The sequence below is a fragment of the Dermatophagoides pteronyssinus genome, unplaced genomic scaffold (genome assembly GCF_027571235.1).
Source record: "Dermatophagoides pteronyssinus isolate colony J.1.1.1.1 unplaced genomic scaffold, Derpt_VIB-CSIC_2022.12 sq0017, whole genome shotgun sequence".
Classification (NCBI taxonomy): Eukaryota; Metazoa; Arthropoda; class Arachnida; order Sarcoptiformes; family Pyroglyphidae; genus Dermatophagoides; species Dermatophagoides pteronyssinus.
Window position 1 is genome coordinate 756,550 of NW_027461541.1, and position 16,258 is coordinate 772,807.

Below are 16,258 nucleotides of genomic sequence, written 5' to 3' on the forward strand. Positions count from 1 at the left end.
ACAAGTGATTATTATTCTCATTACTGGAACCTATGTCGCCATCTATTGTTTTGTAATCAAAATTTTCGAAAAATTTTAAATTTTTTTTAAAACATTTTTTTTTTTATTTTTTAAACAAAAAAATGGATGATGAACATTTTGACTGTGTTTACATTCATTCATTCATTTCATTTATTGTTGTTGAACATGGTTTGACATTTTGTTTTGTTTTTTTGCTACAAACAAACAAAATCGATTATCAATTGAATTTTGAATGAAAACATACATAATAGATATGCTAATATGATAGAGAAAAAAATGTGTATTTCAATTTATGCAATCGGATGTGTAGATTTTGGTGTTGGTGTTGTACGATTTTTACGTTTTTCCAATAATTGATTACTAATTGTATCCAATGTTTTAAGTCGTACACTTGGATCAATATCAACACGCATTGTACGTAATGCTTGTGTCATTTCATCTTGTATTTCTGGCCATTGATCTTGATCTTCACGTAATATTTGTATGGAACGTAATGGTGTTTGTGGTACTTCGGTATATCTCTGTGAAAAATTGAAAAAAAATTGATTGAAAAAATCAAATTTTTAAATCAAAAATCAAAAACAAAAGAAACTTACAGCAATCCAATTATGTTTCATAACCTGTTCAATTGTTAAACGTTTTTCTGGATCAGTTGTTAATAATGCTTTGATTAGATCTTTGGCTATATTTTAAATAAATTACAAATTACAAATTAAAATTACAAAAAAAAGTGATTGATTTTGTAATCAATATTTACCATCTTTTGAAACATGACGCCATTCATTATCATGAAAATCATATTGACCAGCACGTATACGTTTTTTCATGCCGGGTGATATTGCTAAACCATGATTACTATAAAATGGTGGATAACCACATAATAAAATATACATTATAACACCTAATGACCATAGATCACTGTAATTTTGAAACGAAAAAATTTTATAAAATTAATTACAAAAGACAATAATTCATTCATTTAAAATCAAAACTAACCAGCTTTTATCATATTTTTCTGGACCAAGTACTTCAGGTGCAACATAATAAGGTGTATAACAAGGTGTTTGTAATGCACTATTTGTTTCTTTTGCAAAACCAAAATCAGTTAATTTCAATTTCCCTGTATGATCTTTACGTGTATATAAAAGATTTTCTGGTTTAACATCACGATGAGCAATATTTAATGAATGTAAAAATTGTATTGCTTTACATATTTCTCTCATTATTTCGGCTGCTTCACGTTCGGTGAATGCATTTTCAGCACGATCCTGTATACGTTGAAATAGTTCACCACCTTCCATACTGAATATTCAAGAAAAAAATTTATCAAGAAATCAAATCAAATCAATTAGGAAACAAACAAAAAACTAATCTAATTACCATTCCATAATAACAAATAAACATTTATCCGATTTAATTACATTTTCATAAACATCAATAACAGGTACAATATGTTTACAACGGCTAGCACGCCAATGTAATTCAACTTCACGTCTTGATTTAGTATTATCACGAAGTACCTTAATGAAAATAAAGGGGGGGGAGTTAATCGATAATCCAGAATCAAAAATCAATAAATCAATCAAATAATATAATCACCTTGATTGCATATTTTTGTCCAGTCATTTTCGATCGACATTCAATAACTTTACCATTAATACCCAAACCCAAAACATTATCGGTCATTATATAATCAGAATATATTGATGTTGTTTTTATACGTAATGGTTGTGTTTGTAATTGTTGTTGTATGATTGGATTTGTTATTGATGGTGGTGGTGGTGGCGGGGGTGGTAAATCACCAGCAGAAACATTTGTTTCTTGACGATTACGATTCATTATCTTTCTGAGCAACATATTTTGACACACACACGAAAAACAAAATTTAACAAAAATTCAACAAAAAAAACAAGAGAAAAAAAACAGATCAAAAATCAGAAATCATCATTGTTTTTGGCTGGAAGGGGGGATTCGATTAATTTGATTAATTAGGTTGATTGATTTGATTTGATTTGATTTGAGGAAGAACAATGAAAATGGAGTTATTATTTGACTGTTGTTGTTGTTATTTTGTAAACGTGTAAGAAATAAGGAGAGAGAGAAAGAGAAAAGAAAAGGAAAACAAAATAAAAAAAAACAAATTAGGAAATAAGTAAAAAAGAAAGTAAGTAAACTCGGTAATTAAGGAGAGAAAGAAAATATATTTATTGTGTGTGTGGCTGATTTCACTCAAGTTGGTTCATTTTTTCATTTTTTGCCTAAGCAACACATCAATGATGATGATGATGATGGGATATGAGATTGGTTGGTTGGATGAGGATTCATCAATCGATCGATAACGATAACGATAACGATAACGATATCAAAGTCAACATCGAGATAAAATGAAAATCAAAATCAGAGATATGGTACCCAGCAGATAAAAATAATAATAACAAAATAATAATAATTTCGAAAAGGATCAAAAGTCAGAAAAGCCAAAAACCAAAACCAGATTTAGATTAGAAAAAATGATAAGAATTTTTTCATAAAGATAACCAACAAAAAAAAGATGTGAATTCTCAATGTCAAATAAAGATTTTTTTTATTTTAGTTTTATCATTTTTGCAATGCAATTTTCTTGTTTTCATCAATGATGAAATCATACAAGTAATGTGTGTGTGTTTGTGTGTGTAGGTGGTTATCTCTTTTTCCTTTTTTTTCTGTTTTTTTTCGCCATTTTAAAAATAAACCAAAGATATATACCATAGACCATTATAAACGAAGATGATGATGATGACTTGACATAAACGATGGTAACATTGATTTTTTTCATGTGTTATTTTCGATTATCATTGTTGTTATGGTTTTATTTTTGTGGTGGTAATCATTTAGTGGTGGTAATAAAGTTGATAATGATTTTTTTTGGGGGGGGGGGTTGGGGTAGGGATATTAAACGTTATTGGGAATATTAAAAAAAAATCTGTTTGTTTTTGTTTTGTTTTGTTTTGTTTGGATGTATATCGGTTGTTTGTTTGTTTTATTATTATCTCGGTTATCATTTTTGATTAGAATTAAATGTGTTAAAAAAAACAGTATTAATTAACGATAATTAACGATGATGATTGCCAAAAGAGAAAAGATGTCAAAAGACAAATGTCTCAAATCATCATGATCAACAACAACAACAAACTTCACATTTTAATTCATCACAATCGCAATTAGGACAATCAATATCCTTAGTACAAATAAGCTTTAAACAAAGATAACCTAGATAACGTATTATAGCAAGAATAAAGATTACCAACAATACAATAAGAATAACATTAAGCTGATCTTGAAAATGCATGATTGGTTGATTGATTGATTGATTTTTTTTCGTTTGGTTTGTTTTTTTTGGATTTTTCGTTTGACAATTCAAAAAAATACAACAAATAAAAAACAACTTCAATGATTTTAAATTATTGATTATGTAGGCTCTATTTATATGAAATGCGAGAGAGAGAGAGAGAGAGAGAGAAACGTGTTTAAAAAATTCAAAGAATTCAAATTTTTTCAAAGAAGAAACATTTGAATCATCCAGAATGACAATTACCATGATTTGATTGCTTTATTTTCCCATTTGAAATTCAATCAATCAATCAATGAAATGATGTCATGACGCATTTTTGAAATGTTTGTTTTGTTTGTTTTGTTTACATTTCTGGTTTCATTTGAAGATAATCATTTGGAAAAAACAAATAATAAAATCAAATCAAAATTTGTAAAATTCAAATTTATTTAATCATTTTTTTTGTATTTGTAAAAAAACAGAAAATTCGATTTTATTGAACAAAAAAGGTTAGAATTGCTTTTTAGTTTCATTTTTTAAAGATTGAAACTAAAAAACAAATTGTCAAAAGACAAAAATAATCCATATCAGAATTAGTAGAATAATCATAAAAATAAACATATTTCAAAATATGAAAGGGGATCCAAAGTGGCGGGAAAAATGACTTAACATGGCATTGTAGGCAATTGAATTGTCCACTTTGGATGGGACAAATTTTTTTTTGGAACCGCAATGGAACAGTTTAGCTTTTTTTTGTTGTAATATCGATTGGTTTAATAATCATTAATATAAGGTGCTTCTTCTGGGCGATAAGTTTTCTGACAACAAACCTTAAGACAGCAAATCAATATATAACAAATTGAACAAATTAAACATAATATAATGGATATACTGAATATAACAATCCAAATTTCATTATCAATTCTACTCATGATTGATTGATTTTTTGTTTGTTTTTTGTTTTGGTTTTTTTTTGTTTTTCGTTTCGACAATTAAAAAACAAAACAAAAATATGATTTTAGATTTAGTTATTGATTGTTGATTGTTTGGGCTATTTATATATCAAAATTGAAATAGAGAGAAAGAATTCAAAGAATGAATTGAAATTTTAAATTTTAGAAAAAAAAATTAAATCATCCCAAATGACAATTACCATGATTTGATTGCTTTTATTTTCCCACTTGAAATTCAATCAATCAATCAATTGATCAATGGATGTTCAAAACACATTTTTGAAATGTTTGTTTTGTTTACATTTCTGGTTTCATTTGGAGATAATCATTCGAGAAAAAATATCAAAATCAAATTTGAATTTGTAAAATTTTATTTATTCATTCATTGTGGTTTTTTTGTTGTAATTTTTGTTGTAATTTTTTTTTTGTTGTGTGTGTGGTTATAAAGTTGATAATGATTTTTTTGGTTTTAATATTAAACGTTATTGGAAATTTTATAAAAATTTGTTTATCTGATTGTTTTACAATTATATCTGGTTAAATTAAATGTGTACAAAAAAAGCATTAATTAATTATTGATAATTAATAATAATGATGTCAAAAGACAAATATCAATATGACAAAAGTTTTCAACAACAACAACAAAAAACATTTTTACAACAATCACATTCATCTTCATGAATATCTTTCCAACAATAATAACAACAATAGCAAAAACCAGTTATGAAAGCAACTACAACGATTAACAACGTTGCAATAAAAGAAATAATAAGACAAAGATCATATAGATCATGCGAATGCATTTTTATGATAGATTAATTTTTTTTTCGTTTGACAATTGAAAATATAAATAAAAAACAAAACAATATGATTTTAGATTTAGTTATTGATTGTTGAGTGTGTGTAGGCTATTTATATTAATCAAAATTATCGGATTGAAATAGAGAAAAAGAGAGAGAAAGAAAGAATTCAAAGAATGAATTGAAATTTCAAATTTTAGAAAAAAAAATTTGAAATCATCCCAAATGACAATTACCATGATTAATTGCTTTTTTCCCATTTGAAATTCAATCAATCAATCAATCAATGAAATGATGTCATAACACATTTTTGAAATGTTTTTGTTTTCATTTCATTTCTGGTTTCATTTTGGAAAAAAATTCATCAAAAGCTAAACTCCCAACCACTCAAAATCGAAACAGAATTTGTAAAATTTTATTTTATTTTTATTCATTTATTTTATTATTTGTAAAAAAAAATTATATTATATTTGTAAAAAAAATGGTTATAAATGATAAAAATTAATTTTTACTATTATATTTACAATTATAACAACAAAACATATAACAACACATAGAACAACATAAACAAATACAATATATTATAATAAATATAATGATTATAATAAATAGAATACCAAATATAAACAAAAAACCAATTATATACATAATTGATTGATTTTTGTTTTGTTTTATTTTGTTTGTAAATTAAAAATACAAATTTAAAAAAACAACAAACAAAACAAATAAAATAATTTTGATTTAGTTATTAATTGTTGGTTGCTATTTATATATCAAAAATTATCGGATTGAAAGATTTTAATTTAAAATGATGATGTCATTACACATTTTTGAAATGTTTGTTTTGTTTTCATTTCTGGTTTCATTTTGAAAATAGCCGGTAACAAACAGAAAAATTCATCAAAAACTATACGAGAGTATAGTTTCACCAAAAACAATGGCACAATATGCAAATCAAAAGATTACAAATCAAAATCGAATCAGAATTTGTAAAATTATCTTTATTTATACATTTTTTTTAATTATCTGTAAAAAAAAGAAAATTAAATTTTATTGAAAATAAAGATGATGATTCCTTTTTGTAGCGGGAAGGTAGGGATGTTAATGGAGATAAATCTGTTTTTTATTATCATCTTGATAAAAATTATTAAGGTTAAATTTAATGTTTCAAAAAAAAGATATCAGTTGTTAATTAATGATGAACATTGTCAAAAAATAAAAGATGATAAAAGTTGTCAAAAGACTAATGTGTCAATGAAAAAATTAACAATTAATTTTTGAACAACATCTTTTACAATCATCTTTACAACACTTATAACAACAAAAACAAATACAATATATTATAGCAAGTATAATGAATATCTATATAATAAACACGAGAAGCGAAGCTTCTCGAGTGTGGTGCACAAAAAAGTGTAGGGCAATAGAAATGTGTTAGGAAATTTTTAATACACAAATGTGATAGAAAGGGTCTGCAGAAATAGTCAGTGTGCGCAACAGTCTGCGCAACACGAAATGTTTCAGGATAGAAACAATTGTTAACGCTTAGGCCCCGGTCTCATTGTTATGGGACCGCGGCCTTAGAGAAAATTGTGGCTTGCAAAAAATCTCAATAGGAAAAAATAGCCAAAAAATGGAAATATTCAAATATAATTTAAATTTGGTTTAAGCAAGTTAGGTTAGGTTTGTGCAATTAGGTTTTCCGGGAGGAACTAACTAAAGCGCCAATATTTGTGGCTATTTTTGGCGATTTTCTCCACTATTTTTCTTGGACCGATTTTCGGTGAAACCCGAAACAAATGGATAGAAAACAAATAAATAATTGGATCGAATCCCAAAGAACAAAACTTCAGCCAAAGATTTGGGAGATGGGCGGCGTAGCCGCTCATCTGCCAGAATCTACGGGCTGAAGCAAGTGTGCGTGCTGCTGGCCAAAGGCCAGCAACACACACTTGTAATAGATATAGAGTAAAATTCGATAAATTTTTTATAAATTTTCGATGATTGATCCATGATTGATTGATTTTTCGTTTGACAATTGAAAATACAGATATAAAAAACAGCAAAACAAAACAAAACAAAACAACAATATGATTTTAGATTTTGTTATTAATTGTTGATTTTGTGTAGGCTATTTATATATCAAAATTATTATCGGATTGAAATAAAGAGAGAGAAAGAAAGAATTCAAAGATTTTTGTTTTGTTTTTTTTTTGTTTTTTTTTTTTTGGTAAAGAAAATGAAATTGAAATTTTAAAAGAAAAAAATTTGAATCATCCCAATATGACAATTACCATGATTAATTGCTTTTTTTCCCATTGAAATTCAATCAATCAATCAATCAATCAATCAATCAATGAAATTATATATTTTCAAATTAATAATGGTAAATATTAAACAAAAAAATTTTCCCGAACTATATTTAAACCCATTGAAGATTATTATTATTATTATTAACATTTGATAGTAAAATGGGTAAAAAAAATCGACAAAAACATTGCAAAAGACACATCAAAAAATTCGCATCATGATGAGTGGGTGTGCACGAATTAGATTTTTTAGTTGTTTTTAATTCGATTGTTTTATTTGTATTCGATTCACAATTTGAACAACATGCATAAATTAATATTGAACAATAAACGATTAATAACAAAAAAATTATTATAATCAATATTATCAATAAATATTCCAAAAAGGCTTCCATATTGGATTAAAATCAGATGAATGAAAATTTTGATCGTTTTGATTTTGATCAATTGAATGAATTGAAATTTGTTTGTTGTTTTGCTTTGTTTTTTTGTTTGATCAACTGTGAATGATTTAAATATCGTTTGTAATCGCAGAAAAAACATCGATTTAAAAAATATTTTAGAAATTTTTTAATTGAAAATATTTATTCATATTGATTGGGTGGATATAGTCGGACAATTTTGGATTATTATTATTGTGGATTAATTAATAGTTTGCGTAATTGTCCAATTTTCTAATTAATATTACTGTTGATTTTTTTGTTTCTGATTTGATTGATTGTTTCTTACAATCAATACATTGATAAAGTATTATTAATGAACTAATTATAATAAACAAACAAAATGCAACAGCTATTATAATGAATTTTATATCGAAAGACATTTTAGTTGAATAATCAATAATCAATCAATCAATCAATATGATTATTATGATGATAAATTGTGACGTCAGTTGATAAAATCAAATTCAAATGAAACAAAACAAAACAAAACAAACAAAACGAATGATTTGAATATATTGATTGTAATCCAAAGAAAAAAAAATAGGCTTTTAAAATATTTTTTGTATGGATGTTCTGAATTGTTTTTTTTTTGTTTTGAACATTTTAAAATTCCAATTTGAAATTACGAAATTTTGAAATTTCGAAATTTCGAAATTTCGAAATATCTGATTGAAATCATTTGATCAAATTTTGGTTTTCCTGGTTTTCCTGGTAAATATCAACACAACAACAACAACAAGAGAATCTGAATGATGTCAAAGCAATGGATATGGTTTCAATCAAAACAACAAAAACAACAACAAGAGAATCTGAATGATGTCAAAGCAATGGATATGGTTTCAATCAAAACAACAACAACAACAACAAGAGAATCTGAATGATGTCAAAGCAATGGATATGGTTTCAATCAAAACAACAACAACAACAACAAAATCTATTATCATCATCGAAACAATGAATCAATACAACATCGATTGACAACATTGACATTGACATCGACAAAAAACATCCTTACAATCAATTTAAACAAATGACAAAACAAATTCATTGAAAAACCGAAACAAAAAACGAAAAACAATCGTTTCTTGGTTTTGAAATTTACCAAATGTTGAGATTGCAAGTTTGGTTGGTTGGTTGGTTAGTTAATCATCATCATCATCATTGTTCGGTTTTAAAGGGAAATTATTATTATTTTTTTTGGTAAGGTAAAACAGGTATGCAAATGATGAAATCATAATGCAACATGCGCAAATTGAAAATTGATTTTGAAAATTTCGCTTTTTTTGGGGTTAATTTCAAAAAAAACTTACCGTTTTGTTTTTGTAGGTGATCGTTTTAGCTAGATTTTTTTTTACGAAGAAAAAATTGTCAAAAATCAATCAATCGATGATTGATTGATTGATTGATCGATGAGTAGTTGATTGATGAAAATATGACAAGAATTTTTTTCGTTTTTTTTCTATAAACAAACCGAAAAACGTTCACTAAAAATAGACAGAATCGTTCTGCATGCACACACAGGGAGAATATTCTCAAAGTCAGTCAATCAATCAATCGAAAATTTGAAAAATAAACATCAATGTTGTTGATGAAACAAGCCGAAATCAGAAATGAAACGAAGAATATTCTTTCTTCTTTTAGAATATTCTTTTTTTTCGAAAAGAATTCCGGAAAAAAATCAAAACAACAACAAAATTGAAGAATTTGATGAAAACAACAACAACAACAACAATAAATTAATGATGTTTTCATTCAGTGTTGATGTTTTTTGTAAAAAAAATCAATTAAAATTTTCACCAAAAAAAACAACAACAACAACAACCAGAAGAAGAAAACAAACAAACAACAACAAAATCAATGAATCAATGATTTGATTTTGATTCAGTTTTTTTTATTTCGGTTGTTTTTTTATTTGTGCAAAAAAAACAAAACAAAACAAATGAAATTCCTTCAAACAAAACAAAACAACAACAACAACATTGGATGCTTTTCATCATGAACATTCATAAAAAAGCAACAAGATTCATGTGTTTTTGTCTCTACCATTCTCTCATTCTCTTTGCCTGTGTTTTTCTTTTGCATTGACTTTCACATTTCACATCACAATTGCTGTTGCTGCTTTAGGCAAACAAAATTTTGATGTTGTTGTTGTCGATATATGAATGTTTATTTGAATATGTTTGTTTTCATCATCATACACATTTCAATCATCCTCATTTAATCACTATCACCACCATCATCATCATCATCATTGCGGATGCTTTTGGTTGGTTTCGGCATTCATCATTTGAAAAACAAGAAACAAGAAAGAAGAAAAAGGCTAAATGGCCCTGGTTGATAATGTCGATGTTGAAGGCGCAATGAATTTTTCCATTCACTTTATTTCATTTCGATTTTCAACGTCATCTTTTTCTTTTTCATTTCATTTCGTTCGTTCAGCAGCAGCAGAAAAAAATTACCAAAAATGAATGTTCGTAGTCTCTCTCTCTCTCTTCGCTTTTTCTCAATGGCGATGTATGTAATTGCCATGTTAAAATGCTGATGTTGATGATGAATTTAATGAAGTTTTTTTTTATTTAAAAAAAAGATTGGATTTTTTATATATTTCACTTTCACTCTGTACTTTTTTTATTAGTTAATGAAAATTCTTCTTGTTCGCTTCTCTCTCTCTCTCTCTCTCTCTTTATTCGTTTTTTGGCTTGTCGTTCACATTGGTTGTTTAGGTAGCAGCATTGATGTTCCATCCTCGAACAACGACAACGACAATTTCTTGATAATAACGATGGATGATGATGATGAGGATGATTAATATATATTTTGGCTTGTTTGAGAATCAAACAAAAAAAGAGAGCGAAAATTGGCATTGGTAAAACAATCTAACTGACTAATCAAATGTAACAGAATGTTTATTCAGATCTTTGTCGAATGATAATGATGATGATGAATAATTACAAAAGAGAGAGAGAGAGAGAGAGAGAGAGAGAGAGAGAGAGAGAGAGAGAGAGAGAGAGAGAAGAGGGAAACCGCCAAATTGAAATGACAAAAAAAAATTATTCAGGATAACTTGTTGTTGTTTAGTTTAGTTTATTCGCTTTTTTTTTGTTTTTGATCGATTGTGATTGATTGATTGAATAAGTTCAGTTTTTTGTTGTTGTTGATGATAATGATGATTGTCCTTGTCGATTTTTTCATTTAGTTAAAGTTGTTGTTGTTGTAGTCGTTGAAAATACAGGGAAACATAAATCAAAACTAAAACCACAATCATCGATATATTTACAATGAGAAAAACAGGGAAAAAACCATACTCATATCAAATGGTAAATAGCCGGGCAATATTAACCAAAAAAAATGTCACTTTTTCATTTGAATATTCAGAGTTTTGTTTTAGCCAACTATACGACAAAAGCATATACAACATTCTTGAGATTTTATTTCATAAAAATCTAAGATGTTACTAAAAAAACGAAATTCTTCCATTGCGTTTGCGCGTTTGTGGATGACATTTTTTTTTTTTTTTGCTTGGAAAGAAAATTTATGATAAAAATAAACGTGGAAAAAAAAGTTCAACAAACTTAATGGCAATTAAAACCAAAAAAAAAAAACTAATTTTATTTAAATGAAATTTTAAAATTCAAAGAAGTAAAGTAATTTCTTGGAAACAAAGATTTAAAAAAAAAAGTTGACCAAAAAAAAGTTTCCGAAAAGATTTCTGGTTTTGAAATTACAAAAGTAAGTAAGTAAAAAATAATTAATTAATTAATTAAAAAAATAAATAAATAATTTAATTACATCATCATTTTCAATAATTGATAATTGATAATTTTAATTATCGATTTGATTCTGCCATTATTCTGATTATTATCATTATAATCATCATTATTATTGTTGTTGTTGGTCGGGTTTTGACTAGTTTTGTAATTGTTTTGTAATTGTTTTGTAATTGACAATAATAAATAAATAATAATAATAATCGAATAAAATCAATCACATTAATTACAATTACAATTAATTAATTATAATAATCATCTATTCATCATAATAATTTCATCATCATCATCATCGGTATCATCGATTAAATCTTGAATATTATTCAATTTTGAATAATAAAATGTATTTGTTTTATTATTATAATGATGATTATTATGGTTATTATTTGATGATGATGATGTTGTTGTAATTGTAAATAATTTTCTTGGATCACAATCAAAACAAAGATTAAATAAACGTGTACGATTCATTAAACGTAATATGATTGTTGGACACCATACAATCGACATACAAAATGTAAAAAATATTATTGAAAATATTAATAATAATATAACTGTAATTATAACAAATGAATCAGTTGTTTGTTGTTGATGATAATAACTTAATGGTTCTAATGAAAAATTAATAATCATTGCTGTTTTCATTACCAAATGATCATTATCATTTGTATTATTCATTAATGTTATTGTATGACTTTTTGATTGATAACCAGATTTCCGTACAGTTATTTGATATGTACCTGGTAATAATAAACGCCAATAATCACCATATGGTTGAACAGATTTTACTATATGTGTTGAACTATTTATATGAATTTCAGCATCAATAATTGATTGATTTGTTTTTGAATCACTAATAACACCTTTAATACCATGATGAACTTGTTGTATGAATATTAACATTGGACGACGATTTTCTTGCCATAATCTTCGTAATTCATTTGCTGGTGGATATTTTTGACAACCCAATTCAATTGTTATTTCAAAACAATTTGTATGTAGATAATTCCAATCTTGCATACCACCATATAATACATACCAATCAGCACCATTTATAATACCATTTGGATAATATTCATTTGTTAATTCATTATCAACACATTTTTTAAAACAATGTCCTTTATGCATATTTGGATGATTCTATTAATGGAAAATATAAATATTTTTTTTTGTAAAAAACTTGTAAAAATCATTTTACAAACCTTTGAATAAATTAATGCAAGATAACGAAATAATTGATCATCAGGTGTACCATTATAACCATCATGATAACCATTATTAGTATAATTATTACCATCAAATGGATAATTAGCAACTAATGCACCACCATGTAAATTTGCTGATAATACAAATGGATATTGTCGTAACCAATTCATAACGGCTAATGTTTCTAATTCTTGTCGACGATTTTCCTTATATAAACGATATTGATCAGGGAAATTTCGATTTAAATCAACATTATTTGCATTATTACGACCAATTAATGAATCACAATCACCTAAATTTGATTGTTCATAACCATCCGGATTCATTGATGGCATTAAATGTATACGAGTATTATTAATTAACCAATCAATATAATTATGATGACCATAATTTTCTAATAATAATTTTGCAAATAATAATATCATTTCACGACCAACAACTTCATTACCATGCATATTGGCAATATATTTAAATTCCGGTTCACCGATTTCATGTTGACCTGGGTTATCACTAATTTCCAGCACATAAAGTTTACGTTTTTCAACCGTTCGACCAATCGAATAAAGTCTTGTAATATGGCTATAATTTTGATGAAATTCTTTTAATAATTTTTCCATTTCAATATAATTATGATGAATGAATTTTGTTTCCGTATGAAAATCAGGTAATAATTCAGTTTTATTGAATTGAAAATCTTCAATTTCAATCGATGATGATGATGATTTTGTTTGATTATTACGTTGTAATGTAAAATTCAGAATTGTAGCAGATGTTGGATTCAAATTGTTAACAATAATTTTTGATGTTTTTGTTTGATAACCAAATGCACTGACAGTAATTTGATAAATACCTGGTAATAATATACGCCAATATTCACCATTTAATGATGATGTTATATTATGACCATTAATATTATCAATTGAAATTATAGCTGATTTTATTGGCTGCTGGGTTGATTCATCCAGAATTAATCCTTTTATACCCCAATGGGCCTGTTTGAATAGGGGGGAAAAAACAACAATTGAAAAAACATCAGCAAAACAAAACAAAATAGCACATACAGTTTCAATAAATTTTAATAATGATTCACGATTATTTAACCATTCCGTTTCCAATTGGGATGAATTTGGATATTTACAACAAGATAAATATAAATCAATTTCTAAACAATTTGTATTTATATAATTAAATTCAGACATTGTATCTGTAGTTTTGAATGAATGAAAATGAAAAAAATCGATCAATCAATCAATCAGTCAATCAATATTTACATTGTGGCTGTTGTCCGGGTTGTCCGAGTTGGCCAGATTGTTGTTCAGGATCATCATTTTGTTGATAATCAATTGGATTAATTTCATAACCATGGGTATAACCATTTCGAAAATGTTTACTTTGTAAACATGAATCCGAAGTAAGAAATTCAGTAGAATTTCGTAATGAATTTATATAATTTTTTGAAATATTTTCAAAAATTTTATCATCTAATGTTGTTTGATTTTTAAAATAATATGGATATGCAATAACATTTAAACCTGAATGTATATTAGCTGATAATATAAATGATGGATTTGATATGATCCATGTCATAATTGCTAATGTTTCTGGTTGAATTTGTTGTTGTTGTTGATGTTTGAATTGTAAACCATTATCATCATCATTAAGATTAATAAAAAAATTTTGATCCAAATCAATATTGTTTGCATTTTCACGTCCATTCCAACGATGACCAGGTGAACGAATACCTGAACAATCACCTTCAATTGCAATTGAAAATCCATCTGGATTTATTATCGGTACTATTTCGATATTAATTGTATTCAATATTTGTCGAATACGTTTATCTTGATGATGTTCATAACCAATAACTAAATATTCAGCTAATGATAATAATAATTGTTTACCTAATGGTTCATTACCATGTATGGTTGATAATAATTTTATTGTTGGTCGTAATATTGTTCTTGATTGATCATAATATTTAAATAAATTTTCATGATTTTTAATCTTTGGTTGTTTCCCAGATTTCGATTGTTGTTCAGTTGAAATACGCAACAACCAAATATCATTATTCTGAACGCTTCGACCCAACGATATTAATTGTATTAGATTTGGATAATTATTTTCTAAATTTTGCATAAATTGAAATGTTTTTTGATAATTTAGATTTGTTTTCCATGTTAATGTTGTTGTTGTTTTTGTTTTATTTTCATGTTTACTATCAATACAATTATAGCCATAAAAAGACAATAAAATAACGACGAGGATGTTTAAAAAATGATAAAACTTTATCGTTAACATTGTTATCGGATGCGATTGAATTTTGACAAAAAGAAAACGACGAAGAAAACACCGAAGAAGAAAAATATTCACGTGGCATTCATCATTCAGTCAAGTCAAATCAGTCAGTCCAGTTTAGTCCAGTGAAGACAGGCCGAAAAAACCAACAAAAAACAAACAAACGAAGGAATTAGACACCCACGCACAAGTTTTAATTAAAAGTTTTATTTATTATTATTATTTTTTTGGTTGTAAAATTAATTTTAATTAAAATTTTTACAAAGAAGAAAAATTCCACAAAAAAATCTTTCTCAATCAACAGACAACAGAAAAAAGCCGACGACGACAACTTGTTGTTATAGACAAAACTCAAGTGTGTTAAGTGAAGCATGGATACTAAAACATTTGGAATGAAAGAAATGAAAAGAAAAAGGCAGAAAAGGCAATAACATATGCAACATATGTATGCAGCATTTGAGAGGCAAACAAACAGAAAAAATTTTCATTCGCAAATTGAAATCTTTTTCGTTTTTTCGTTTTATTCGCTTGAATCGCTCCAATCCACCATAGTGGTGGTGGCGGTGGTGGCTATTATCATTTAGTTTTCTTTCTTCTTTCGACTTTTTCTTCTTCACTCCATTGAGTAATTCAAAAATCAAAATATTTTTCCATCAAAGCAGTTTCATCATCAAAGAATCATCGACGACGTAACAACGATGTAACAACGATGTTTCCTGTTGGTTGGTTGGTTGTTTGATAAAAATCAACAGGCGTAAATTCCAAAAAAAAGGTTAAACCCCAGAAAAAATGGTTTATTTTTGAAAGAAAATAATGTAATAATAACATACGTAAATCAAAAAAACAGAATATAGAATTTCATTTCATGTTTTTCGAAAAGAATTTAACTTGAAAAAAATGAAATTTCAAATTTCAATAGAAATTTGTAGCAATAATTTTTCTTCAAAAGAGATCGATGGAAAAAAAAAGATTGATTGATTTCCTTTCGTTTTCAGGGGTATATCTCCATGATGATGATGATGAAATCATGTTTTTTTCAAAACGAAATTCATTGCAAAAACAAAACGAAATTCATTTTTTTTTCTTTTTCGATCGAGTTTACAAACAATGTTTGTATTGCATTTTTGTTTCACTCAATATTGATATTAATTTAT

The 16,258-nt window shown here is 26.5% G+C and overlaps 2 protein-coding genes across 4 annotated transcripts; both read right to left on the reverse strand.

Annotated features, from left to right (window-relative positions):
• Positions 1 to 242: 242 nt before the first annotated feature.
• On the reverse strand, positions 243 to 9,295 carry MAPk-Ak2 (MAP kinase-activated protein kinase 2). 3 transcript variants are annotated; one of them, XM_075822446.1, is made up of 7 exons: positions 9,147 to 9,295; positions 1,621 to 1,867; positions 1,402 to 1,541; positions 1,018 to 1,323; positions 779 to 939; positions 618 to 703; positions 243 to 542 (listed from the first exon to the last, which is right to left on the reverse strand). In XM_075822446.1, exons 2-7 carry the CDS (start codon positions 1,858 to 1,860, stop codon positions 312 to 314), a joined length of 1,164 nt encoding a protein of 387 aa, XP_075678561.1. In that variant the 5' UTR covers positions 1,861 to 1,867; positions 9,147 to 9,295; the 3' UTR covers positions 243 to 311. The 3 variants fall into 3 exon arrangements, with proteins under 3 accessions (XP_075678561.1, XP_075678562.1, XP_027202731.1); XM_075822447.1 differs by having other exon boundaries at positions 1,621 to 1,863; positions 9,147 to 9,287; XM_027346930.2 differs by lacking the exon at positions 9,147 to 9,295 and having other exon boundaries at positions 1,621 to 2,444.
• Positions 9,296 to 10,372: 1,077 nt separating this feature from the next.
• Positions 10,373 to 16,235, reverse strand: LOC113799761 (carboxypeptidase D-like). The gene is made up of 5 exons (XM_075822441.1): positions 15,935 to 16,235; positions 14,081 to 15,820; positions 13,871 to 14,013; positions 12,806 to 13,801; positions 10,373 to 12,743 (listed from the first exon to the last, which is right to left on the reverse strand). Exons 2-5 carry the CDS (start codon positions 15,105 to 15,107, stop codon positions 11,859 to 11,861), a joined length of 3,051 nt encoding a protein of 1,016 aa, XP_075678556.1. The 5' UTR covers positions 15,108 to 15,820; positions 15,935 to 16,235; the 3' UTR covers positions 10,373 to 11,858.
• Positions 16,236 to 16,258: the final 23 nt, after the last annotated feature.

What these genes read in the sequence shown, in the direction of transcription:
- MAPk-Ak2 (XM_027346930.2), bottom strand. Translation starts at nt 1,878, where the DNA reads ATGTTGCTCAGAAAGATAATGAATCGTAATCGTCAAGAAACAAATGTT. An exon ending in TTATTTGTTATTATGGAATG is followed by an intron (nt 1,324 to 1,401) that starts GTAATTAGATTA and finishes TTGAATATTCAG; the next exon opens with TATGGAAGGTGGTGAACTAT. An exon ending in GCGTCATGTTTCAAAAGATG is followed by an intron (nt 704 to 778) that starts GTAAATATTGAT and finishes TTTAAAATATAG; the next exon opens with CCAAAGATCTAATCAAAGCA.
- LOC113799761 (XM_075822441.1), bottom strand. Translation starts at nt 15,107, where the DNA reads ATGTTAACGATAAAGTTTTATCATTTTTTAAACATCCTCGTCGTTATT. An exon ending in ACCCGGACAACAGCCACAAT is followed by an intron (nt 14,014 to 14,080) that starts GTAAATATTGAT and finishes TCAAAACTACAG; the next exon opens with ATACAATGTCTGAATTTAAT. An exon ending in TATTAAAATTTATTGAAACT is followed by an intron (nt 13,802 to 13,870) that starts GTATGTGCTATT and finishes CTATTCAAACAG; the next exon opens with GCCCATTGGGGTATAAAAGG.